At 42.2% G+C, this 27876-nt stretch overlaps 2 protein-coding genes across 2 annotated transcripts in view; both read right to left on the bottom strand.

Moving 5' to 3' along the window:
* phlpp1 (PH domain and leucine rich repeat protein phosphatase 1) overlaps positions 1 to 9825 on the bottom strand; it is a 52755-nt gene extending 42930 nt beyond the window's left edge. Inside the window, exon 1 of the mRNA XM_080471066.1 lies at positions 7908 to 9825. Within this exon, the coding sequence (XP_080327192.1) occupies positions 7908 to 9543 (1636 nt within the window). The 5' untranslated portion in view covers positions 9544 to 9825. The remainder of the gene's footprint in view (positions 1 to 7907) is intronic.
* Positions 9826 to 13095: 3270 nt separating this feature from the next.
* Positions 13096 to 27876, bottom strand: part of LOC308119719 (phosphatase and actin regulator 1-like) — a 32525-nt gene continuing 17744 nt past the window's right edge. Inside the window, exons 6-12 of the mRNA XM_080479869.1 lie at positions 26713 to 26912; positions 24774 to 24930; positions 20668 to 20723; positions 19427 to 19488; positions 17574 to 17718; positions 16126 to 16198; positions 13096 to 15524 (exon numbers count right to left, since the gene is read on the bottom strand). Of these exons, the coding sequence (XP_080335995.1) occupies positions 15509 to 15524; positions 16126 to 16198; positions 17574 to 17718; positions 19427 to 19488; positions 20668 to 20723; positions 24774 to 24930; positions 26713 to 26912 (709 nt within the window). The 3' untranslated portion in view covers positions 13096 to 15508. The remainder of the gene's footprint in view (positions 15525 to 16125; positions 16199 to 17573; positions 17719 to 19426; positions 19489 to 20667; positions 20724 to 24773; positions 24931 to 26712; positions 26913 to 27876) is intronic.

Below are 27876 nucleotides of genomic sequence, written 5' to 3'. Positions count from 1 at the left end.
CTGTTTTATGTACAACAAGCGCAAACTTCAGAAAGTCTGTGCCGCTCATTTACCAGGGCTGCATTACCTGAAGTTGAGGCATCGCTGAAACACTTTTTCTAACGTCCTTTCACCAATACTGATTACAAGTCAAAAGCAAGCACATCCACAGACAGAAACAGCCATGGGAACGGATGTTTTTTTTTAAACTGCACTAGACCTGCAAAATAATGACATGAGCTTGAACATTGTTAATATTTTTGAAGGCAGTTATGAGGGTCCCCAGTAGGTTTTTTTTGGAGTGGAAGGCAATAAGCTGGCTAAAGATAGAGATATGGGAAGATAAATGGAAACTGTCAGATGGTGTGAGGGAGGAGGAGATGCGAGGAGAGAGAGAGAGAGCAGGAGGAGAGGGAGGAGGATCGATCATGAGAGAAATTGAGAGAGGGAGGAAGATTCGGTGTGAGAAGAGAGGAGGGGAGGGAGGCAGGATGTCAGCCAAGAAGGCAATCTATATTAGACAGAAAACAGTTCCCCTGGCTTTAACTGCTACAAGCTGACACCACCATCCTCTCCATGGCTGCCTCGGTAGACACATGTGACTCCTCAGAGATACAAACAGCCGGCTCTGTGCTCAGGCCTTATGGCCACATTTCGTGGAGGATGGTTTCTGCGTGTGTGCTTCACATGGGAAGACACATGAAATGCATAAAATCGTTCTCTAATGGCCTGCTTTTCCTCCGAGGCTCTCTTAATAGTGAACATAAAAAATAAATAAAGCCTCAGTGCACACCGACACATGCGTAGTGGATTTAAGCTCTGGAACGTGTGAAATCTGGTTACACAATTACATAATGACTCAGCAATGGGCCATTTAGAAGGACCATTCGCTGTCATGCAGGGGCACTGATGTAAGAAAGGATGAAGCAGCCTGGTGCCTCACTTCTGCAAAGATCTCCCGCGTGCCGCTCCATACATGGGGACGTTGTGATTTTCGAAGTGCTCGATGGGTTTAAGCGAAAGCGACACCTGACTATTGCAAGCTACAAATCTCAGGTGAGCAGTGTAACCTGATTTGAATGAGAAAACATATTCAAAATGAACCACAAGCAGGGATCCTCACACTGCTCTCCGGGTAATCCATGACCGTTCATAACAAAATTAAACACAAAAATAAACCAAAACAATGACCAAAAAAAATTAATTAATAAATTGTGCAGACTGTTCTCCTTCTGCCTTTGAAAATGTTTTCATAGAAGCGCAAGTGTGAGTGTGTGAGCAATCTGGCCGCACCGACAGCGCGGAGGGAGCGACCGACGTGGCACAGACAAGACGGAGTGAGCGCCTCTCCGCTTAATAGCTGCCACAGAGCCTTGCTGGAGAAAGCTGGGCGCTTCATTAAGCCTTTAAACCCTGCAGAGTCCTTTAAGTCATCACGTCACTATAGCCACTGCCTCCTCAGGGAGGGCCGGAGGTAGCAGTGGAAAGACACAGCCCTCGACTGAGATTTCACAAAGCTTTTAGCGTAATTGACCTATCACTGTCTCCTTAAAATGTTAACATATTGCGTCTACATGGATTGAAGACAATTATATCAGGAGAAATCAAGCAGCCGTCCATTAGTCACGCCACTATTGATTTTTTTGTTTGCGGCTACAGGCAAAGTGATTTAATTTCATCCCTTCACATATTGAATCTTGAGTAAAAATGTCTTGATGCACGCTGTAAACTACTTTTTAAAAATTATTTCTCAAGTGATTTCAATCCCGTTGGCATTTTATTGATTCAGGCACAATTTCTGTGTATTGATTTATTAAACTTTTTGATAAATTCAAAATATTTTGGGGGAAATGGATCACTTTTGCTATTTAAGTCAATGCTGTCAATAATTTAAACTATCTATATCTATTGCTATAACATTAATGCATAAGGCCATAATGTTCAACATCGTACATAGCCCAGATCTAAGATTTAACAAAGCTTTTAAAGCAATTGAGATACTATGGTCTTCTTCAAATGTTAACAACTTGCAATGATTTAGAATAAATAATCATCACTTGAGGCAAAATCAACCAATAAGTTATTTAATTTTACCCTTTTTTTTAGTTTTCAAACTTTTTTTTATATTCCATGGATTTACGTTAGCTTAATACGTTACATTTTTTAAATTAGACATTTATTATTTGGAATAATTATCTTTATGAAGTTGTTGAATCATAGATATATGTTTTGGTAAATGCCTTAAATTTGATTATTAAAGTGGTCCCACATGCCCATCTTGGGAAGAGGAGGAAGTGCTTCCTCTCGTGGTGCCATGTGCCAGAGCAGAGCTGCCTAATTGTGGGAGGGTCAAAGGGAGGGCCTACCTTGATTTGGATTGGCTAAACCCCCAATGACACTATATAGGCTTTGATTTCTGATTGGCTGGTTGGAGCAACACACTTTTTAAAAATTCAAACAACCTAGAGAGAGAGAGAGAGAGAGAGAGAGAGAGAGAGAGAGAGAGAGAGAGAGAGAGAGAGAGAGAGAGAGAGAGAGAGAGAGAGAGAGAGACAGACTTTCCTCACTTGTGGGGCGTCATTCCAGGTATGGGGATGATTATTACTGTTGGAAAACCAGTAGAAAGTGAATTTTGCATAATATGACCTGTTTAACTCACCTCTACATACACGTTACCGTATCAAACAAATTCATTAATGTACTGAAGGTGCTATACAAATAATAACAATATATAAAAATGAGAGGAGATGGTTGAAGTACAGAGTAGACGTAGAACATAATCCATTTAGGTTTGGAGTTCACTAACTGGACAATAAAAAGTCAGGAAATTATTTAGTCATGGTCTTTGACTCACTGTGTGTTTGTGTGTGTGTGTGTTGCATGTGACTGTGAATATCATGTAGAGGCACACACAAAACCCTGAAATGTTGTGACCAGGTAGTAATTCCCCTATATTAAGTTTTTTCATTTTCTTCCACTGGCTCAACAGGAACATTCAGGTTCCTAAAAAGATAATAATCTGTCTTTTTAACATGCTGCACAGTTAACCCGGGTGATTGCATGAATACAGAATCTGAGCAGAGATCCCAAAGCAATGAAGGAGTCATTTATTGTCAGAAATTCTTTTTTTGTGAATGAGCACCTCAGTAACAGTGGAGTAATAAGAACAAAATTACAAATTGTTTTGGGAAGGATTGCCCCCCAAAAATGTAATATTAAAACCATTTAATAGAAAAGAGGATTGTAAAAATGTATGAAAATAAAAGAAAGAATTCTCATTGTGAGTGTTATTTTACTATAAATGTGCAAAGCGCATTCCACAAGCAGGAAGACGCTGTTGTTCTGCTTTGCAACTTGAGATCCATTATCTTATTATCGTTTCTGCATGAACATTTCTTCCTGCCAGGTTCACCTTACTGGCACAAACGGATAAACAACACAGGAGTTCCCTGAAACTTGGGTACAGCTGGTTAAAAACCCTCTCGACTTTGTCCCATATGAACTGGAGCTATAAACATGCGGCGAAGCTGAAATGGATTGATACCTCCACAGTTTGCAGGCCAGGAGCTGTCGGTGGTCATTAACTGCGCTCATAAAGCAAACCGAAACCTAATACCACTTTAGATTTACAAGAAACTGCTCTTCAAACATTTCAACTTTATTAGGTTGAGTAGCGAGCTTACAAAGAGGAGTGGGTAGTCTGAAGAGCACGAGTGAGAGTGTTTGCAAAGCTGAGTAGGCTAATGAATCTAAATAATTTAGTGTGCCGCGTTGGATTGGTTAAGGACTCCAGGTCCGCTGCCTCCAGGGAAACCCTGCGCCAGTGTGTGTTAGGGTTCAGTATGCCGTTTCCTTTACTTTCAACTAGTCTATACAAACACTATTACCTCAGGGTAAAGGAGCACCGCCACCCGAGCAGAGGGGGGCGTCATTACCTCTTGAGCTGAGGATCTCCTGTTGTCACAGTTGAAGCCCGGTTACACAACAACAATGACCTGTGCATGACAGCTTCACCTGGATGGGAAACTACACTGTGGCTGTGACCAGAATGAGACTAATACAATACTGTAACAACACTATTTGTGGCAGTTATGCAGCTGTAACAAATTGATTATATCAACTGCTAACTCAGTAAAGCCTATTATTTTTGTTGAAGGGCCGCTGACTCTCTGTCACGCTCACTGAGTGACTCTTCGCATTACTGTAAACTGAACTTAGTCATTCAGTCTTAACATTTTACTGTTTCTACAGTACCTGTGATGCATTAGGTTTTCTTAATAGGAGTGGTTTGCGTGCTGATAGTTTATCTGGGCTGTTCCGTTGCCGCCTCTTATCTTTTCATAAATATGTTTTTTGAAGCACCAACGTTCAGATTGTAGAGCGTGTCCCTCCGACCAAATGATGTGGCGAGTGAATCAGTCATCAGACTGATACACAGTTCAGCTAATGTGTCACAGACACACTCCAAGAATACAAATATGTGCACAGGCATATAGCAAGAGTTGAGTTAATGGCAAAGTAACCGCATACTTTTGAAGGAAGTAACCAGATACCATAATCAAATACTAGTTTTGAGTGTTATGATTAAGTGCAACTGTAGAAGAACTTCCTAAAAGCCCAGATACCATAATCAAATACTAGTTTTGAGTGTTATGATTAAGTGCAACTGTAGAAGAACTTCCTAAAAGCCCAACCCTGTGGGACAATCGTTGAGAACTGTGAAATCATAGATTTGTCTGCAACAGAATGTGCATGCTTTTCATTTCATGCTCTTTTCTCTTGTACTTAAACTCTAATAAAGCTGGCTCGGCATTACAAGAGAGTCCTGTGCGGGCAGCTCTGAAAGGATCACTCATCAGTCTGCCAAAGAGGACAGCGGCCCTTTGATCCAGGCAGCCCTGTGTGTGTGTGTGTGTGTGTGTGTGTGTGTGTGTGTGTGTGTGTGTGTGTGTGTGTGTGTGTGTGTGTGTGTGTGTGTGTGTGTGTGTGTGTGTGTCTCAGAGGCCAAGCTGAGTTTTCTCATCTGGCTACTGCAGAGTGTGTACACTCAAAGCATGACCTGACCCCTTCAAAGTCAAACCGGTCACTGCATTGTCCGAAAAGATCTGGCGACTTGCACCATGGCAACTCCTGAACTTAAACGGCTTCTTCCCATGCTTGACATGCTCGCCTTATCTCAAGGAGTGGCGAGCACCTCATCAGTCTGCAGCACAGCATTATCAGCTGTTCAGATACCTTATATCTGGGCAACCGCTGAAACGACATGGGGCTCTTTCAAGTTGGAGTCACCGCTGAAGAAGTAATGCATCAAACAAGTTATCACTTTCAAAAGTGATGCACACCCACACACACGTGCGGGGCACACCGACACACACACACATACAGCTATTACCAATTAAGTCAGGCGCTTGGAATTTGCATGTTCTTGCCAAATTCCAAACAATGTCAGTACACACACCCTAAACCACTGGAGACTTCTCTTTTTTTTTGTCTGCATCAATCATTTAGGTGACATGAGGTCAAGCACATGATCGGAACGTGTAAACTGCTGATTACCTTATGTAACACAAATCACTAAACAATTGTTACTATAACTCTGTTGTTAGTAAAGTTTTGCACCTGGCAGTGTTTCTCCTAAAGAGCGACTGAGCAATAAAACAGGTAAATATTGGACTTCCTGTATCAAAGGCCACTCCGCATGCTCAGGCAATGCAGATAAAAAAGGCCTTTGGAGCCACTGAAAGTCTACAGTTGTGGCAGCTGGGCCTGATATGCAGCCAGCAAGTCAGCTGAGGCTGCTCCCATCTCCACTTTCTGGGCAGAACAACCACTCCAAGTCAGCGCAGCACATGTTATCAGGCCAGTGTCCCCTCCTACAGCCCGTCCCCCACCAACGCCCCCTCAGTCCACTTCCTCCTCAGCGGACATGCCTGACATTCTGGAGGAGCCAGCGTACATTCCTCACATGCCTCCATCGTGTAAGGAAGCGCAGGCCAGACATGTCACAAGGGGATCAACGCATCTTTCATTTTGCAGTCCACACATCTGTATCTGCATCAAAGTGCTCTTCTGTGTCCTCTCGTGTGTGGCTGAAGAAGAATTAGTCGTCCTGTGTGGACCTCCCCGCGGCTGTTGGGGGAGGCCGGAGGAAAGCTCAGGTGACCACAGTTAAGCTGTCTCACATGGGAAGTGGAGGCGGCGCCGTCACAGGGGCATCAGGGCTCCTTTTGCCCACGTTTCTGCCACTGCTGCTACTAGTTCGACTCAGCGGATTGCACAGGCTCAGTGTAGATATTTTCCTATAAATGCACATCCATCTATGTGAGCGCCAGCATGCCGGCTCATACAAGTGGCCATATGATGCTATCTTGATGAAATCATTCCAACAATACCTTAAGCAAACCAGTTATTCAAGAGCACAAAAGGTCATGGAGATTGTGTGGCCATTTTAAATGTTTTATCTTTGTGGCCTCCAGCTGAAGGTCCTGTCCTGTGGACGAGCTGACAGGTGCCTCTAACTGCTACTGTTTCTCTAAACTCCTGTTTGCAGGAGGATGATCTTGAACTAACTTGAGCTGTTTGCACGTTTGTACTTTATGTCGTGTGTTTAGTTGCTGCTTCTTTCAATACACACTAACATCCGGATTACAGAGCATCTTCCTTCAAAGAACTTATTTAACTCCCGAGTGGACCTGATGAGCGATTCAGTCAGACTGAAAGCAATCAAGTACTAATTCACAGTAACTTGGACGCCTCTGTTTACAACAAACAACTGATTTATCTTGTTCATGCACTGTTCAGTATGGCAGGAAAAGGTATTTCAACGTGCATGTCTGGCTTTGTGAATCACAGCTAAAAATGTCTCGTGATTTTCTCACATTTTAAAGTATTTAAAACATTAATCGAGAAGATTCCAAACAAAAAAAGCTTAATCCACATACCTAATCCAATAATTGAAGTTACACCATACCGAAAACTTCAAACTCAACAATTGGTTTTCGACTATATTCAGTAGACTCACATTTTCACTACTCATGCAACACTTCCCCAACTTTATACTTCCCACTGCAGCTACAGCCATTGCAGCAGTGGTGGAGGCAGTGGCACGGCAAAGAAAGGGGCTTCCTGAGCTTTGGAGGAGCATGTTAACCCGGCTTGGCAGGCAGTTAGTTAGTGTGACAGCGGCTGTGTTGGATGCCAATAGGACAGGCAGTGTGTAGCATGTCAATGACCAGAATTCACTGAGTCCACAGAGAGGGTTTATGGTCCTCTCAGCCATACTGCTCCCACCCCTATTCTCCATCCAACCACAAAGGCATTCAGCCTTTTCATTAGGATGATAATGGGGCAAAAGCCGGAAAGGGCCCCATGTCGGAGCGCCATAAGTTGTGGCGATGGCTTTGGGGTAATGTCATGCGTATCCACTGAAGCAGCGTGTGCTGCTCCGAGGCAGAGCACACAGTGAAGGCAGAAGAAACACAGAAAGCGATCAGGTAAATTCAGGAGACTCCCTGAGACAAGGTAGTTGTGGTAAACCAACATCTTTTGGACATTAACCTCACTCTGATCCTTTAATTGCACCACACAGTTAACCAACACTAAAAGGCCTAAGCAAACATGCTTTCAATAATTACCCCTTAAATTGCTGCCCTTATTATCAGCAAAGGTCTCGTGGTGCACTGCAATTATGACACAAGTTGTGCTGCTTTTTAAAACATGTTGGTCCCTCAGAAATACAGACATGGCCAGTTTATCAAGTAGAAATCCAGAAATGCACCCGCTTCATAATGACAGGTTGATAACCTGTTAGAAGTACTGACACTCCAAATAATATATATCCACCAAAAATCCCCAGCAAGTCTCGCAATGAGCAGAAACATGAATCTTAAAAAGAAACGCAATATATTTGAATATGTTTTTTCATTTACCTGCATAAAAACGCAACAAGGATCCAATTTCTGTGTTAAGCCCCTCTTCTTGAACTCTCCATGGGTCCTTAAATCCAAGCTTAAAGAGAAAGTCATTCTGGATCTGCAGAGGCCTCTCATCTGGGCTAAGCCTCCTGACAGCTTCACCATGCAGCTGAACATACAGTGTGGGGCTGGAATCACAGGACTCTCCATTGTGGAGTGATGTCTGCTCTGATTTTAAAGCACCTTGGCCACAGTCCGGGTCTTGGATGTCAGGGGTATTACCTGTGGAACAGGCTCTTGACAATGAGCCTGCGCTACTGCTGGGTGGCAGGCTGCCCAGACTGTGTGAGCCGTGTATGCTATCTGGCCCCATATTGTTTGTCATGTCGTTTAAATGGCCCATGTCACACTGCTTGTAGTTGGCAGTGACAGCAAGGATGCCATTGGAGTGGTGCGGGACTATGGCGTCCATGCTTGTGCCTGACGCAGGACCATCAAGCTCCAGTTCGTCCGAGGAGCTCCCATACATGTCGTGGCCCTCTGTGGCACTGTCAAAGGAGGGACTGAGGATGGACGCCTCTGTTCCCAGGATCATGTCATCACTGAGGGAGTCCCTGTGTTCACTGAGCCGGGCCCCTGAGCTCAGGTCATCAAACGCACTGCTCTCCACATCTGATCCAGAATTTAATCCATAGCTGTCCACGCCGTTCCTGTGCTCCGAATCGTCATCGTTAGGGGTGTCAATGTTAGAATTGGAATTCAAGTCCGACAGCGAGCAGGTTATGTTGTCTTGTGACTCTGATTCTGGGGTGAAAAGTTTCCCATCAACGTCCTGTTGCTTTTGCCTGTCATCTGCATCCTCCATGAGCAATAATCTCAGCCTGTCGCTCGGATGGTTTCCTAATTCTGCGGATTCCAGGGGAGTCAGGTGGTTACACTTTATACTAGAGTCGTCTTTCACCGTGCAGGGATTGTGACTATATTCATACTTCGCATTGCAGTTGCCATTGTGGTCCGTCTTGGAGCTATCTTTACAAAAAATGCGCATGACGGAGCTCGACTTGCTGCAGAGTTTACTGAGTCTGAGCGCAACCTCGCCGGCTGTGGTGTCCATAGTGCAAAGGACCGGCCTGGGATATGAGGGCGTCAGTCTGTCGTGGACGTGTACGGAGCCCCGGTGGAGATCCGCTCTCACCCACTCTCGATCCGCGGGCTGCAGCTGCATGTTCTGCCGGTGCTTCAGCAGAGTTTTCCTGTCCAGACTCCGAGTGTGCAAAGACGCAGAAGACAGGGCCGAGTTCATCTTCGCGCCGCAGGCGGCAGTGACAGCCGAGGTGGCCGTGGCCGCAGCTGCGGCGGAGAGGTTCCTCTTCAAGCGCCTCCGCCTCAACAGGAGGGAGCTGGAGTTGCCCGACGAGCCCCGGCCATTAGCAGCCGCCGCGGCTCGGTTTGACGCACTGGCTCCCGCCGTGGAGGCGGAATGAGAGAGGCTGTTTCCGTTCTTTGCCTCTACGCGGGAGGGTGCCAAATGTCCACCGCCATCATCCGCCGGAGTCCCCCGGGCGACAGACAGTCCGCTGGGCTTCTTCATTAACTTGGTCGCGCCTCCATCCGACGCGCCATCCTCAGCGGCAGCCTGCACACTTTCCATCCGTGCCAGTGAGAAGTCCCCGTCTCCGAATAAATAACGGTGCGCACTCGGTTACACCTACAGCCACTACATTTAAACGCCGGGATACGTGCCCACCGTGGTAAATGTCCGCCGACTGGGCGGTGTTGCCGAGTTATCCCACTAGTAGTCATTCACTTCTTGCCTTGTCTTTCCTTTCCCCCGTCGGAGTCTCCTCCGAAAAAAAACATCTTGCTGGTTAGAGTCGCTGGGAAGAGGCTGGGCGCGCAGGGACTGAGCAGGGCGGAGACGTGACTGTGCGTCCCATTTGGACTAAAATACAGCGCTGGAATATGAAATGAACGTCGGCCGACCTCCTACGCAAATACTGACTGATATATATTCATGAGGAGCACACAAGATGGGGCCGCTCACAACAACGCGGTGGATTGTGGGAAGTGTATTGCACGCGACCGTCTAGGCTTTAAATAAGGATCAGGTGTCAGAACTACATTTCCCAGGAGGCCGTTCGTCGGTTTCAGTCAAGCGAGGCGGCGAACAGATGAGAGGCGTAAACATAGCTCGTATAAAATGTTTGGTGTGGAGCCAATTTGATGCGCGTTCTCTACTTAAAGGAGCGCCGTCTTCTTTCGCTGAATTTACACTAACACTAAAAAAATAAACTCATCACAGCCCCTGAACAAACCACACGCTGCCTTAAAGCCGATGATGTCAACTGTTGAATATGTGGGGGGGAACTTCGTTCGGCGCTCGCGTATACTGCGCGCAACTCGTTGCGCACGCAGCGTCGACATCCCCAGATTGAGACGCATGGCTAAAATACACTTCGCAGTGGTTCCGATTGTTTTTGACTAGTGGTGACGAGGCAAATAACTTCGACACCATCTCATCAGGACGCCATTTCACAAGACCATAGACCGGCTCAGTGTACTGTACACGCTCATATTCGGTTGAGCTTTTCGCCATCTAGTGGAGAGCAGCGCGCACTGGCGCGCCGAATTTCCCCAAAACGAATACATCAGTGTGAGGAAAAACTTTGTTCATCCTCTAAAAGGAAATGAAGAAAACCGTAAACGGTGAAATAGCCAATATAGTCGCAGTGATGAAGAGTATTTAGTCTTATTATATGGGGCACACTCAACTGAAGAAATCAAAAGGCAGATACACTAATTAAACTCTCCGAGTAGATTACAAATTGCTGTTGAATAAAGTGTAAAACTAAAGACAAAAATAATAATACATAATGAAACCATAGGTATTGACAAAGGCAAATAATGGTGAACAGAATCAAGTATGAACTTGGCCTTTCCATCTGGATGTTGCATGTTCTTCCTGTGTATGCCAGGGTTTCTTCCAAAATAGCTACGGTTTCCTCCCACAGTCCAAAAAACATGCTCTCTCACTCACTCCACCTCTTCATACTGTCTGGGGACATAATGCCACATGTGAGATTAATTGGTGACTTTGTGAATTGCATTCACATTCATACCCTAAAGGTGAGTGTGTGTGTGTGGTCTGGTGACCTGTCCCTGGTGTACCTGGATTAGCTCCTGCACTCTGTGACTCACGAACAGAACAAAGTAGTATAGAATATGGATGGATGGATGGATGGAATTTAAAAGATAAAATCGATTAATAAAAGCCTATATTAGGACAGATGATATCATTAAAAACAACCATGAAGGATACAAGTTCATTTTAAGGTTAATGTCACACAGACAATAATAAAATCAGTCAACAGAAATATCTGTTCCAAGGAAAGAAATGTATTCAGTTCTATAAATGCACATCTGGTGATTTGGACATTACAGCTTGCTTTGAAACCACTCTGAAGTTGAGGGGGTGGTATTAATTGTTGTTGTTTAACAGTGCCATGAGACTGAGAACAACATACAGTCTGGTTGCAAATGATCGGTGTCGTTGGAAGAGCAGAGGGAGATAAATGTTGTTTGACATGCCTCTTGTTTTCACAGAGTCTGTGAAGTGTATCCACAGGAGACCAGATACCTCCTTTTTGACACATTTACACTGATCTTCAGGCAGGAACATGGACTAAACCATTGTGAGGCAGATATGAAGGGGGTGAATACATTTATGGAAGAAACTAATCCATCCTTTTGTGTATATGTTCCACAAGTGCTTTTATTTATTATTGTTATAGACTTTAAACGTATACAGAATATTATATGTATGTGTTGGGGCTGCATTATTGATTATCCAAATTATCAGCAGGTCCTATGGTGACTGCAGATAAGGAAAAGCACTGCAATTATTTCATACTTGAGTGAAATGTTTAGACGCTGATTAATAGAAATTGCAGATTGAAAAGGCTATGACCTTAAAGTTTACAGCCATTTAAAAGATTTTGGCAAAGTTTACACTGTTTCTATAAATGTAAAGGAAATACTATGATACAATAGTAGTTGTAATGTGAACTGATGTCAATTTCTTGGATCCTGGTGACTCTTAATTACATAAACCCCATACAGCTCAATGTGCCTCTCATAATAGGTGTAACCAGAGGGACAAAAGATATGGCACATATATATAAAAAAAATGTTCACTGTTTTAACAGTCTCAACACACTTTATACTGTTTTTATGATGAACCCATCCAAACACACACACATCATTGGTGACGGCTGCCATGCAAGGTGATCAACCTCCACTGGGAGCAATTCAGGTTTTAGTACACGCTGTGATATGAACAGAGCCAGATGGGATATTGACAACTCGTTTTGGAAACCGAGCCACAATTTGAAGTTACACACACAACAAAAGTAATACACACGTAACCACATAAATATCCGAAAAACACAAATGCAGTGTCTGGCAAGAATCAGGGGATTTCTAAATGTCAAAAAGCAGTTATTTCTATGGAGGATCCTTTTTTTTTTTTTTTTAAACCCGACTGCACAGCAAATTATTTTATTTTGCTTCTTATAATTGTCCCGCATGTTGTGCTGGTGATTAGATATACTTTTAACATGTATATTTCAAAAGAGTCTTTTGTAATCATCTCAAATAAGAGCTGGTTGGGTGCACTTATCCAATTTAACCATTAATTTTCAGCATTACATGTTTCAGGAGTTGTCTATTGAATGTCTAAAAGGCTGATTTATCTGAAGTCAGTGCATCTTCTTGTGATCATAATGAGCCACCCTCTCACACGACATGTGTGACAATCAAGTATTCATGAGGAACTGGTCCAAGCCAGACCTGCCATTATTTTAACTCGGGCTGCAGGTTTTAGACAACAGTATAACACCAGAATAATCCCCTGGGGAAGTATGTGATTTTATAATTGAATCAAACAAGCTGAGCTAATAACCATTATAATAATTTTGCTTTGGGGCAACGGGCCAATGGCTGCACCTGAGAAAGAAACTCAGCACTGGATGCATTGTGGAAACTCAACAGGAGCATAAAGTTTAGGGACACAGTAAATGGAAGAACATGAATTAGTTACAGTAAAAATAGATTGTCTCAAAAGACGCCTGCAAACAAGTAATTACAGCTGTGAGATTGCACTTTGAAAGAGAACCTACAAAATAACAACACATACGATGCAAATGCATTCAGAAATGGGATTTAATTGGCATGATGTATCCTTTACATGGTATTCTGTATGTCCAAAAAAAAAAAAAGAAAAAGAAAAAAAAAAAAGGTCCACTTCAGATGTGTTCAGTTGCTTGTTCAACATGGAAAAGGAAACGGATTATTGCTGAATTCATGTTCCTTGATTCCAGCAAAAACAGTATTAAAAAAAGAAGAAAAAAAGAACCTCATGCTCAGCCCGGTGGCTCCGGTTGTTACTGAGGAGCTGGGAACAGGATTGTATTTGATTGAAGTCATTCCCTTTATGCTCTATTGTACAGAACCTGTGGATCAAAAATAAACAATCGCACAGAAGCTGAATCCAAACACAACAAAACGTCATTTTTCAAAGCCTTTGTGATGCGATAACCCAATGAAAATTTTCATTAAAAAGGCAAGGTGTCACACTAATTACACTTCTAGTGATTTCTGATGACAAACCGGTCAAAACCCTTATTACCTCATTCAAACCATACTGCGCAAAACAGATTTTGTTTTAAATTCCTAAATTTTATCGAGTCGTCGATCACAGATCACAGCCTTTATCTAAAGGGGAGCATGTGTTCTTCTGCAGACAGACACATTACAGTGGTACCAGCCAGCAGCCTTTTACCTCTACTACATTTCGTCATCTTACAAAAAAAACAATCATATTGCAACTTTAAAAGTAACCGTTAAAAAAAAAAAGGAAAAAAAAGAAAAAACTCTGTGCACATAAAGCTCATGAGTGTTGAAATACTGTTGCAGGATGAGGTAACAAGACCGTCAACACAACGAGACAAACGGCTCAGAAATCCAAGAGCAATTTTCACATTTGGACTCAAACCTCCAAACGTTTACCATTGTAAAGCCAAACTCTTAACAGTGCAAAGAATCCAGATAATCAAAAATATTTTAAAAGTGCTAACTTGGTAAATACAATAAAATCTCCTTTCATCTCCTGAATTTGAGAAGATGAATCTTCGAGAGTGTTGGTTTAATCAAATCTCATCTGAAAGTGCTGGTAAAGCTGTCAGAGAGGCAGATTTTGTATTTTTGGGTGGCTGACTCAAGAAAATTGAGCTGTTCTCCAGAATAAAATATTTTCTAAAGTCATGTATAAAAGAAAACTTAAAACCCTGAAGTGTAGGCATAGTGTATATGCACAGTAAAAAAACAATGGTGGGGGTACACCTGCAGTTTAACCTTTTCTCTACAAACAACGGATATTGCTTTGTCAAAAGCTTGAGAGACAAGTATAAAAGAAAAGTGTATAATACAAATGCACATTATGAGCAGATATCATTTAAAGTACTGCTGCAAACAAACAAAAAGATAATGTGGTGAGTCATCGCTTGATATTCAGTTTCAAAAATCACATAATTCAAAGCACTGAGATGAGTGAAGACAAGAATTAAGAGTTTAAAAACCAACAGAAATATAAAACAGACCATGCACACTGGAAACACAATTGAACTTCCAGCTGCAACTGTAACATTAAATCCGTAAGACTGTGACGAGAGTAAAACTTGGATAAGCATGATTCTTCTTTAAAAGGAATTTGTTTTTTACCTTCTTTTTGCATATAAACAAAATGTACATTGTAAGAGAGTGTAGAAGTCACCCAAACTCTCAATTCACAGTTAGCAATTAGATGTCAGCATCGTCGGTACAGTGAGAATTGCACATAATGAAGAAAGAAGTCAGGACTACATAGCAATGACACAAAGGGAACTCCAGGGAGTGCTATAGTCTAAGAGAAGCAGAAGGAAATTAAATATTGCACATGATTCTAAAGTTGGATGCATCCTTTTCTGCCCGTGTGTCTTTCTGTGCCACTTCCAAAGTCTGAGCAGGTTCAGTAGAGATGGAGCTTCTTCTAATGTGGTGAACTGAGAACAATCGACCCTGCATCCTCGCATAGAGTTGTTCATAAAGGGGTTAAAGGAGTCTGGGGGGGGACAGCATAATAAAGGAGAGATAAAAACATGTCCACTGAGACAAGTTCACTGGGGTTGATCGATGAACCAAGGTGCAGCCGCCCTCAGCGAGACGTCGCAAGTGTTAATCGGTCGCAAACAAGATCTTGATGGCTGCAGAGCCGAGCATCCGCCTGAGAGCTCGGCAGGGCGTCTGGAGAGAAATATTCCACGGAAAGGGGGGCAGGGGCAACGTATCAGCTGGAGTCATCGTGTGCTACTACATCGGATGGAGTGGTGGGACTCGTCTGTGTCTGGTGGCGTAGTACCGACTCAGTTGTTTGGGTCTTGAAAAGGCATTTCAGAAGACATGGCCTTATTGTAGAAACGGGCACCATTTTACTGTCCAGCACTTAAGGTTCTCAGTCGGGGGTGGGTGGGGGGGGGGTGGGAGCGCATCTGTCCGGCACTCCTCCAGACAGTGGTGGTCTACTATGGTCTGTGAAACCTGCAAACATGGGAGAAAAAGGTTGTTAAGAAAGGTTTCATGGTGTTACATCACCCCAGCTCATCCTCATTATAGACATTGTGTGAATGTCCTTGATTGCATATGAGGTGCGACTTGCCAGGAGAGAATGTATGTGCGTGTGTGTGCGTGTGTGCGTGCGTGCGTGTGGTCTATGTATCTGTCTATGTGTCACAGTGATTAAAATTAGTTCACCAGTCATTTTACCTTATATATCTAAAATATTTTTTTTTACATTAAAAGCAAACTACTAACAATATCAACAAAAATAAACAATTTTAAAATGTAGAGTCAAAAATAGTTTTACAGAGTGAAAAAACCTTTAAAAAAAAAAAAAGGTGTCGTGTCAGATGAGTCCTATCAGTGTCCAGAAAGGTGAATTTTTTATAAATATGTTCATTATAGGCTCAGCCGGCACTCCTCAGGGATGACTACTTGGATGTCATCACAAAAAGGCTTTACTGGTCAACAACTGCCCTGAAACAACTTGAGTTAAGATAATGTGGACTTTCACGCCTTCTCTGCACACACTGCACATTTAGGCATGCACCATCACGCACAAACTAAAAGTTGAGCACATTACCTGGTTAAATGGCGACTTGACTCGTGCACTTCCATCTCATTGCTCTTGAAATCGTTGAGTTCCTTCCTTATAGCTGCCTGCAGAGGGCAAATAAGGAGCAAGATTGAGAGAAAGCTTTTCTCACAAACTGTAGCCTCCGAGCCCAGACTGCCTCCATTTTAGTATGCTTTATGCATTATTTATGCTTATCTCTAGGCTGTGAAGAATTTGGCTGAATTCTACCCTCATATCAACGTAGCTTTCTCCTTCTTCTCTTCAGGTATCTAACAGTTCCAATATAATTCACAATCGGTTGCTTGGAAACAGCTTGTATTTTAACTATAATGAGAGGTTAATGTTTTACAGACATAAAACACATATAGGAAAAAACCCCTACAAAAATTGTATTTTTAGTTTTGACAATAATACAGTTAATTGAACCCTGTAACCCTATAAAACTCTTCTGTCTTGATTAAACTGCTCAAAATGTGGCACATTTTCTAAAAAAAAGACCAAAGAAAATGCCAAAGTGAAGCCTGTAGTGCTTTAGTTATGTCAACAGGAGGCGCTGTGGGTGTAACAATATATGCAGGCCTCACTGCATCTTCAATAATGTTTGCCCATAAAAAAAAAAAGATGAAAGCATCTTTTTTGTCCAGAAAGATGCTATTTATGTACATTCATGTGCAGAACAAAGGCCAATAAATGAAAGCCTCAGAGCAGAAATTCTGGCTCAGTGGTGGGCTGCAGACTACAGAATAGAATGCTGAGCCCTTCACCATACTTTCACATTCCCTCGCGTGTTACAGTGCCGGGGCCAGGTGATGTCACTGCTTTTACTATTCGGTATTACTCAAGGGGACCTGTGCGGCCTCGGGAGGAGGCATCGACAAACATTTCAGATCTGTGCTTGATGAGTTTGGAGCAGAAGTGGTTGTGGAGGTGGTGGAGGGGTAGCGGGGAGGGGGGGGGGGTTGTCAGCACAGCAGCACAGTGGCTACGGGGGTCCTGGGGCACTGCTTGTCCAATTACTCTCTTATGTAAGGCAAGTTGTTGCATAATCAAAACGCTGAATCCCTGTGATTTCCACATGAGCGGTCCTCAGGTGTGACCTGGAGTGCTCGGAGTGGAATATCTGCTCGGCACACATGTAAAAATAAAATAAAAATCCAGCTCTCATTAGAAGTCAGACATGGACGGCTGGACAGTAAACAGCAGGACTGCTCCGGGGGGGCTTACTCACAAAGGGGAATCAAACAGATGAGGTGGAAGTTATCATAATAAGAGAAAGAAGAACACATCCTGCTGCCATTACCCTCTTGCATCATGGGTTGCATCATATAAAGCACAAACGGGGCGGGGGCGGGGGATTAACAGTGCTTGAAGAAATTTCAGATGAGGGGAAGGACGAACTTTGAGAATATTAAAAGATCATCTTCATTTAAGTGTAAGATTAGCTGAAGTAATACTGGCCTTGTCTGCTGCTGTGAGCCGGGTCCAGGGTTTATCTGCTCGCCTGTCGTAGTCCTGGGCATCGGACACCTCCACGTAGTCACTGAATCGGATGAGAATTTTGGCCTGTCTCAGCTCCTCTACTGTGGGCCTCTGGCTCAGCTGGAACAAAACGGGGAAGAAGAGTTACGAAACTGAAAGCGAGGTGAGGCATTGGGAGCTGCTGGGATATCACCAGCTCTGCAGAACCTCGGAGAAATCTTTTTTCCCCCCCAATTTCCATGAGAGAGTAGCTTGAAACCAAAACGCTCCGTTATACTGAGTGATAACTGAATAACTGCATCAAATTAATATTTAAAATCCTGCAGTCTTAAAAACCCCCAAAACAAAACACTTTATTAAAATGTTACTGAACAAAAGTGCAAACTCGAGAATTTTCTTTTTAATTGATTCTGGTTTTCAGTCATCTGTGCATCTACTTGTGTGTTTGTATGAATATATATGCATGCATGCAATACATTTTGATATCTATACCCACTTTTTTTCTTCCATGTGCAAAGTCTTTTATCTGCATTGTTGAACCTCATTTATAAGCCAATTACGTAAACTGTGGCCTGCGGGGAGTGTCGACATTATTACACATCTTTACAACTACTGTATATCCTTCAGCAGTGAACCAGACACTTGATATTCTCTCAATCACCATTTTCATTTTGACAATATTGTCCCTTTCATACAGGTATGAAAACTGGACTCCGGATCAATGTAGAACGGTTGTTTGTTTACCAATACAGTATCATGTTATCATATGCTACTGAATAAACTCGTCGATATATCACGTGGACGCCTTTTCCTGCTCTCAGTGTCACACTGCGCGGCAGGAAGCGCTGATTACGATCTTAGATACTGTTCCAAGTGTGTAATTAAGAAACAACAATCAATGATTACAACAATCCTAAAGTGGGCTGCTAAACCCGTTTGGAACAATCGTCTGACACAAATCAACTCGATACGAATGGCATTTCAGTTAAACATCAACATCTTTGACCAAAAAAACAATTTTTTTTTTTTTTAATCAATTACACAAAATTTACACTACTTCCTAAAAGTACACAATAGATATTTCACATCCAGATAAGTTGTCGCAGTTGTTTATTGTCCAACTATGCTTTTGTTTTCCCGAGTGGTTGGAACTTCTTAGAAGTCCCCCCCCCCCCCCCCCCCCCCCCGAGGGTATATTTCTAATGTTTTATTTCATTCTAATTATGTCAGTGATTTGTACACGCAGCTTTATCCTGGTCTTCCCTGTGGATATGAATTCAAAGTGTTCTTGTGAATACAGTGTACAGGAATACAGTGTAATGAGGATTAAAATATTCGAGGACAACTGGAACTTTTAATAATAATAATGAAAAAACAAAACAGGACCTTTTACATATTTCAGATCATAGGTTTGCATAAAATATTATGAATGATAAATGTTGAAATAAATATGCATTACTTCTCAGAGAATTTAGAATAAGTGAACTGCATTAATTATGTGCTTCTGTGCTGAAGCGGTCGACACACGAAGGTCTACTTGAACAGAGTGACTTTTTTTTTTTGGTCTGTTTTGAGTGTTTTGTCTGCGGGTGAGCAGAAAGTGTTATTCTTTAATTGACAGTGGTGGGAACATGCTCAACACCTCCCTATGGGGTCAAAGGATTTGGCAGCCAACGTGCTTGAAGGGCAACAAGGACGACGCCGTCTCTCGGGGAAAACCCGAGAAGTAAAACTACAGCTTTACCTGACGGGGCACGGGTCTAACATCTGCGCTCAGCGCTACAAGAGCACGTGCAGGTTCTCAACTTTGCGACTGTTTTGGACTCACCTTCCGCGTTAGCCTTCGCTTTATCTCCCTCTTCTCCTCCATTTCTTCCTGCTCATTGCGAGCTGCAAAGAACGAGAGGATTATTTTTTTTTGAATCCAGACACACCAGACGTTGAATTCTTCTTCTTTGGAAGGCCAACAAACACTGTTTTGCATAATACGGCTCATTAGAGCCACACTGAGCTGGAGAAGTTTCTCAAAGCTCAAAATAGTTTCCATTATTGGCTGTTTAATGCTATTAGGAATGGGTATCAGGGGAGAATGATTGCTTTGTTCCTTTTAAGCAGTCTCAGGGCTTTTTGGTCCATGTTTATGATCAAGTGATCAACTAATGAAGACATTTCAGAAAAAAAGAAAGAAAAAAAAAGCACTTCTTTTAAGGAAAAGCATTGCTGCTCACGATACGTCTTCGTCTTGATTTGAACTCAATTACAGAGGATAAAAACCTCCAGCTCAGTGAAGGGAGAAACAAGTAAACAAGAATCATTCTGGGATGTTTGTGAAAGCTTCTTCAATAAAGCTCGACTTGCACTTTAACAGTACAAACACAATATCTCCAGGGCTAACTGAGGTTTTGGGATCTGAACATAGCACATCTTCATGGCATAATTTAAATGATGAATAAACAGGCTTTTCACCAGTGTAGGATTTCTTTTTTTTTGCCAGGGAGCATTGTGACATCGAAAACATGATCTACAAAACACAGCTTTCTTCACTTTTTGTCCTTGGATTGAGTCCGTCGAGAAAACGGCACCCAATGTGTTCAACCTATCCTATGTGTCTGAGCGATGGGATGACCTGACTTGTCACTCAAATTCCTACATTTGTTTTTACCTCCTGCACTCTGCCAATCAAGCAGGGGCCTCTGGGAAAGCAGGAACGGCTTGTGAATCGGTCTTTGATGTGAGAGCCGCAGAGTCCCAGGCAACAGAACTGCTTCTCTCTGATACGGCGTGTGTTTGAGCTAAGACACCGGTCTCCCTGGACGCGACTCCTCGGGGAGCCCTGCTGCCTGCCTGCCTGCTCGACTCACATGAAAAGGCCGACCAAGGAGAAATAAAGGGAGAGATGTATGCCACGAGCTTTCTCATAACTAGGTCTCCCAAATCACCGGGCTCCACTACATTAAGTCTGCAAAAGACTGCTACGAGCACGGATTGCCACGATGCGATGTGACATTTTTATTCAAACATTTCACACTTAAGAGATCATTTTAATACACATCCTGAAAGGATACTCACGTTTTAGGATGTTTCTTTGTTCTAGCTCCTCCGCTGTGGGTCTCTGACTCAAGCGCCTGATGGGGAAACACACCATCCATTGTCAGCACACAAACTCACGGAGATCAACAATGAATCCAAAAGGGGGTTAGTGTTTCCAACGAAAATCAAACTGCTCTTTAATAATGACATTGTCAAACATTTCAGATGAAATCTGTGCCAACATTTCACTTTCTTCGTCCCTGCTGTTGCACACAAAGGTACCCTGTGTAAACTCAAAATGACATTTATAAGGAGCCGTGTGGTGCAGTGCAAAGTATTAATAAAAAGATGCACACTCTGTGGTGAAACGTCACACGAGAGAGAAGCAGCAGGAAGTTCTGACTTCACAAACAGTCCGATGAGAGAGTGGAGTAACCAAACAATGCACAACACAATCCTGGAAGAGTTTTGCTTTACAGATACTCCAATCGATCATAATCACATTCAGATTAAGAATGCACAAATATAATTATTATTTTAAGTGCATGCTGCCAGTGTATCCCAACGTCCACTATAAACTTGTTAATCAGACCGCTGGGAAGGGCAAGTTTTAATTAGGAAATACACCAAAGAAGCCTTGAACCACACTTTATTTATTAGAACATCAAAACATAGATTCAGCTTTTGGGTGTTTTGTTTTCCTTGGTGGCAAAACCAACTTCTCTGATTTAACTTTCAGTGCAATGTAAACTCTTACGAAATAATATCAGAATTTAAATGAGTCGGTCATGACCTTTTTAAAAATAAATAAATTAACCAAATAAACAAATCTGGTAACAAGTTCTACCTGCCAGCATGTGTATATGGGTCTGATTTCACATGGGAAGAACCATTAACATGAGTTCTTCATACTTCAGGGACCTCCAGTGCATCTGATAGAACGTGTTGGAAGCAGAAATTGAACACGCAGCTGACAATTGCCCAGGATAAATGTGATCATGTCAGAACAGAGCAGAACATCAGAGGAGAATTTCCAACAGGATGCTGAACCTTTGGAAGAAAAGAAGTGGAAGCTGCTGTCGGAGCAAAGGGAGGTCTGCCTCTCTCTGCAATATCATCATGGTGCTGCTAATAAAGTCCTCGGTGAGTGTGGTTCAGGGTCGGCTGCTTAGTTTATTTTTTCCTCCGCTACATTTTGCCCCGCGCTCACTTCTCTTGCTTTGACAGCAGCTTCCTGCAAGGTTATCTTATTGGCATTTTGTCTTAAAGAAGCAGCACAACCGGCAACACAAGGATTTAGATAAAAGGCACTGTCTGAAAATCAATTGAATATAGATCACCTCATTTGGAATTCTTACCAACACCCCTCCCACCCGACACAAGTGATTTACAGAAAAAAGCGCTTGGGGCGAGCTTCAGTTTACGGATGTGTTTATTTAAGAAAAAGGTTCACACATTATCTTAACTCCATGACAGCTTGACAGAGGCCCTCCCCAAAACTGATCATCCGTTCCTTTCTCACAGGAAAAAACTGTTCAGAATGAGCGCTTTTTGTCTCCGCACTGTTTCGTCTGTCCTTTTACAACCTTTGAACTTATGTTAATGTAACTTTCCATTGTGGTTAATCCAACTTGTGCATTTAAGTTCTGGTAATATTCAATGGGGTCAGTGGTTCAAACTTCCAATAAGGTACATTGAAATCAACCCACCCTCATGATTAAATATTTATCCATCTGTCCAAGTATCAAAACTTATTAATTAATCAATTTGACTATCAATGCACGTATCCAAGAATATGGACAAGTATATATATATATATATATATATATATATTTCCGTATCCAAACAAGTATCTAGGCATCAATCCAAATATCTGTGCATCGATTCAAGTATCGCGGAAAGTATCCGAGTGTCTCGGTCTCCAAATCCTCATCAAGGCATCTACCAAGTAACATCTATTATTGTCTCTCCATCAGATTGTAAATTAAGAATGAGTGAGAGCAAAATAAAGCCAGAAGTTCCTGAGGCCTGAGCTCACATTTGATGCTGAATTAGGCAAATGTGATTATGACACCTTTAAATGCCAAACGAAAGGTTTCATCACAAAACCTTCGCTCACATTTACAAAAACAAACGGGGAAAAAAAGACACGTTTTCTTTTCTTCTTTTTCTTAAAAGATGCACTGTATGCAGATCATTTCATATTTTGTTGATTTATAACGCGATTGAAATCACTGAAAGGTCAATCCAAATACTTTCAGCTGGGGACTGGTATTAAAGCACCGTGTCAGCACCTGATGTAAGCAAGTCTATCTGTAGGCACTAGATCAATAATTGTCTCCGTCTTGTGAGATCTGACAGCCATCTGGAGCTGTTAAGCCCAATAGGCTGTTGTATGCAGCATCGGTCTGTGCTCAGGCGAGCTCGTCTCATCTCATCTTTTGTCTTTTTCTCCCACTTGAGATTTATTGCTCAGAAAAGCTAAAGCAGTAACTCCTCTCCGAATAATGTCAAGAAATATCAATGTGTGTGTCAAACGATACCAAACCAGTTCGACCAAAATCTGGTTCATTTTAAGCACATATGCTAGTTATGGAAATGGTGGGAAATAATCAGCAAAAGGAACCAAACCTTTGTTTCTTTTTTCAGATAAGTCAAAACACAATCGCAATAATACAATTGCAAACCTTTTGATGTAATTTCATTGTTGCTTTTGCAATGCATTCTAAATTGTTATATTGAACAATAGGAGGAAATGTAGTCAAGGCACCTGAAATTAAAAATCCTGCCAAAAACATAAAAAAAAAATACTAATAAATAAATAAATGCATTTCCCAAAGAGACAATCTTTCCTTTTGGGATACAAAATAAATGCATTGAAAAATATAAATGCATATGTGGATTTCGGAAGGCAATGAAAATCCCAAAAATTCCTCAGTGTATGTGTGCTTGCTCAAGGGTAAAAGCCGAAACACTTTCCTTCACTCTTCAACACTTTCCCCGACAACCAGGTCAACAGAACTAAGTCGAGGTCAGCATGTCCTGGAACAGCATTATCATAATCAATTAGGACCGGGCCAGCACAAGCAGTGACATTAGAGCATTACAGGACACAAAGCTCCCGGTAAACAACAACAACAAAAAAAAAAAGCCAGGGTGAAATTGGGAGAGATGTGCATTGGGCGATACTGTGTGAAGGACATTATCTTTTTGGGAACATGACAAGTATAGCAGGCAGGCCTTCTGGGAACATGCGCCGTGTTCCGGTCACAGTGGGGAACAATAGAGCTGTTTGCCAATTTCTCTAGATAATACTCCCATCGCCCGCTTGCCAACATCACATTTCATATCTTTCATTTATATTACTGCATTACCTCCTCGATGTATGCCCCCCCCCCTTCGCCCCCAGCACATCATTGCACCTTCTTTATTTGGTCTCTCGATTCACATTTAAAGAACAGAGAGCAAAATCATGCTGTGGGGAAGAAACGTGATGTTTGATCCGCCCAGCTACTAGAATTCACATTCATGACCCTGACATATGTACACAAATTCCTTTTGTACATACTGCGCCAGCGTAGTGAGCCTGTGTGTGTGTAAACTGCCGTTATGAAGCGGCTTGCGTGGTGCTGCTGTGCGGAGGAGTCGGGTGGAGAGAGTTTGGCACATGCATCACTGTGGTGATGATTCAGTGAGCGAGGGAGGAAGTCAGGCAGGAGGAAGAACGGAGAGAGAAAGACAGGGAAGACAAGAGAACAAGAAAAGGAAAAAAAGAGAGGGGAGGGGTGATGCTATGCTGAAATTAGGTCAGCTCCATTTTCAGAGACTCATTTTAACGAGATAAAGCGTTTATCCTTATCGGATGTTAAGAAGGGAGATATGAAAGAATATAAAAGTGCTTGAGAATATAAAAAAACAGACATCGGCTTAGGACTGAGTCACACTTCTATGCGCCAGGATTTTGGGTGCCGTCAACACAATGCGGGACAAAATACTGAGCTTGACTGAAAAGCCAGAGCCGTTTGCGAGTCCGAGTCCGTTCCCGAGTCTGAATCAACCAGGTTTAGTGAAATACCTGACCTACATGTCTTGCATGTATCGCAAATGTATTCAGGTTTAAAAATGCATGTGTGCACGTGTCTCACCTGGTGAGCTTCGTGCCGATCTGCTGCCGAGACTCCAGCCTCTCTTCATCTGTCTGCATTGGAAGGATGTTTTTCTCCTCCAGCTCTCTTTTGGATGGACGATTGCTCAGCTTGATAGCCAAAGAGTCTTTTCTTAGCACCTTCTGAGCCAAGGTACCTAAACCCAAACAAATCACAGTGCATGCATCAAAACCAGTGCAGATGTAGAGTAAACAAAAGACATAAGCAATTTCTATATCACCTGCATCTCTGTTACAAGTTGCAAATCCTTTTTTTTTTTTTTTTATAAATAGGCATCAAATCTTAATATTAGTTCTATTATTGGTCTTTGTAGGTTACTGTAACGCCACTATTTTGGCAATAATGGCCTTGTAAGTGAAAGTACCAGCTCTGTTAGTGTTGGTGAATTGTCTGTGACCTCATTATGTTTTACTTTTGTTCTACATTAAAAGAGCTGGGTGGCTGGACAGTTCATTAAACTGACTGTTTGCATTAGCTGAAGCTATTGTGTCATTTGTTTCCATTTCAATGACCTGCTAATACCGGAGGAGGAACATGAATGCCAAAGTAACTCACTCCACCTGACAGCACCATGAAAAATGTCCGACTTTAACTGACAGTGGCCGTAAACTGGATCCACAGTACCCGTGATGCACTACCAACCTGAAACATTAGCTACAGGTTTAAAGAGCTGGAAACACGCAGATTTCTGTCTGCCAGTTGATATCAGCTGCTTTTGTTGATGCTTCTTGTCATTCTTGCATCCGTTTCTTTCTAAAAGAGTCAACATCCAATTTATAGAGCCAACAAACTGATTTAAGCCTTATATATTGAGGGAATCAGTCATTATCTTGACCCACATAGTGCTGACAACGGAGACGCTCAAATTCAGTAGTTTTTATTTAAATAGAATGCTGACGGTAATCAAGTGTTATCTTTCAATGCTGTCAGTTGTCACTGTTTTGTTAACATCAGTACCAACAAAGCTGTAAAATGTTTAAAGAGACTACGGCGTAAATCAAAGACGACCCTCTTCAGCAAAGAGGATGAAATGTTGTCGACACCCATAATGATCAAAGGGTGAAACTCTAACCCTAGTTATGTGAATATGTCTGTAAATCACATTAAATCAATCAAAATGGACACATTTGATATTTATACAACTGATATCTGGTTCAAATGTGGCCGAGTGACCTTTCATCACCACTTTGGGGAATTGGCTCACGGGGCTGCACAGAACTGGGGCAAGGAGGGTTACATGTGGCTCGCGGGCTGCCAGTGGTCCCATGTCAGGGCTGAACTGACGTGCACACATGTCTCAGAAAGCCATTTGAAAATAACTTCAACCCTTAAAGCTACGATGTGACATTACTGAGCCGCTCCATCATACAAGACCAATGGCAACTTTTAGAAATCCTAAATTGGTGGGAAAGAAAGAAGAAAAAAAAAAAAAAAAACGCCCCGCGCAGTTCAGTCGCTTTGCCAACGGGAAGCAAACACACACAATAGTGTTTGGTGACAGCGTGAGCCTGGAAACACACACTGTGTGCCTAATTTTGGCCTTGCCTTGAAGGTCAGCTCTGCATCTAAGCTCCAAGACTATTCAGGTGATATTAACCAATTTAAAAATGGTCAAGCAAGGAGGTCACCATATCTGCGAACATAAGCTATCCGACCAGCTAAATACACAATAAAATCTCCCCTGCCAAGACACACTGTCATTTCATAGTAGTTTTTCCTCTCTTTGCTAAATATTAAAATTTAAATGGTATGACTAACATTCATAATTAAGACGCTTAAAAAATTTATTAATGCAGCCTGAGAATCACATTATTCATAAAATATAGCAAAATGATTAATTGGAGAAACAATAAGGAGCGCAGAGGAGCTGAAGAAAAAAGACAAAAAAAAAAACCCAAAACAAACTGCCTCCACTCACTCGTAAATAGGGAGTCGTCGTCTTCGTCATCGTCCTCTTCGTCATCCACGTCGTCGTCCTCGTCTTTATACATGCTCGGTAGATCTTCGTAGTCGGACTCATTGGGCATGTTCTCCTTGTCGTCCTCATAGTCGATGATCACAGACGGCACTTCTCTTCGGTCCAGGGGGACACACTGACTGCCACCGTGCAAAGCAGAGCTACACGAGTGAAAAGGAGGCATGAGGCTACGAACGTCTTCCAAACGGTAGCCAAAACTGCAACAGATGATCTCAATGTAATAAACATGTAGAAGAAAAAAACAGCTTTCAGTCAATCAACATGCAACATGATCACGGTTGCTTCTACATGCTTTACTTCATAATATATACACACAATATGAATACATGTCCTATGAGGACGAGACATCAGGATCACAAAAAGAAAAGCAACTGAGAAATTTCATCTTTGTTTTCAGAATAAAAGTGCCCAACAGATTGATGCCGTTATTATAGCTTCTCAGTGCACAAACTTAATTTACAAAAATGATGATAGCTTCGGGGCAATGCTGACACAAATTTACATTTGTTGGCCACTTCCTTAATAACACAAGTATAATCTAATAGAGTAGAAAGAATAAATAGCTTTTCTTTTGACATGAGGAATGAAAAGAAAAAAAACTAACAAAAACACTTCTCGGAAATGCGCTAACAATATAAATCTGACATGGTTTAGTTTGACTCGAGGCCATCACAGAGGCATTTATTTGTTTCTGATCATTTGGACAGTCCACTGGCGAACATGGGATGGGGCAAAATATTAGCAACACTATTCATCATACTGTACTGGAGCACATGTTCATGGTCGTGACATTTAAATCCACGTGAAGCAATTCCAGAGCAATATTTAGTTTATGGTAAAATCGTTTCGGGGTAGAAGGAGCATTTGCATTGAATGTGCATTGGTGTGAACCCCAGTAATAGTCTTTTTGACATTAAGTCAGCACAGCAAAAGAGATGAATGCACAGTTGACTCACTCATGAGATTAAAAAAAAGAAAAAAGAAATTAATTTAACTTGAATTTGTGCCCACGCCTCACGGTGAAAGGCAAAAATCTAATGAAGACATCAAAGACATTATCTCTCAGCAAATGTTTTACGTTTTTTTTTCTCTGCAACATACTGT

This window comes from Lipophrys pholis (assembly GCF_963383615.2).
Source record: "Lipophrys pholis genome assembly, chromosome: 1".
NCBI lineage: Eukaryota > Metazoa > Chordata > Actinopteri > Blenniiformes > Blenniidae > Lipophrys > Lipophrys pholis.
Note: the sequence above shows the minus strand (reverse complement) of the source record. Positions and strands in the feature narration are given on the sequence as shown.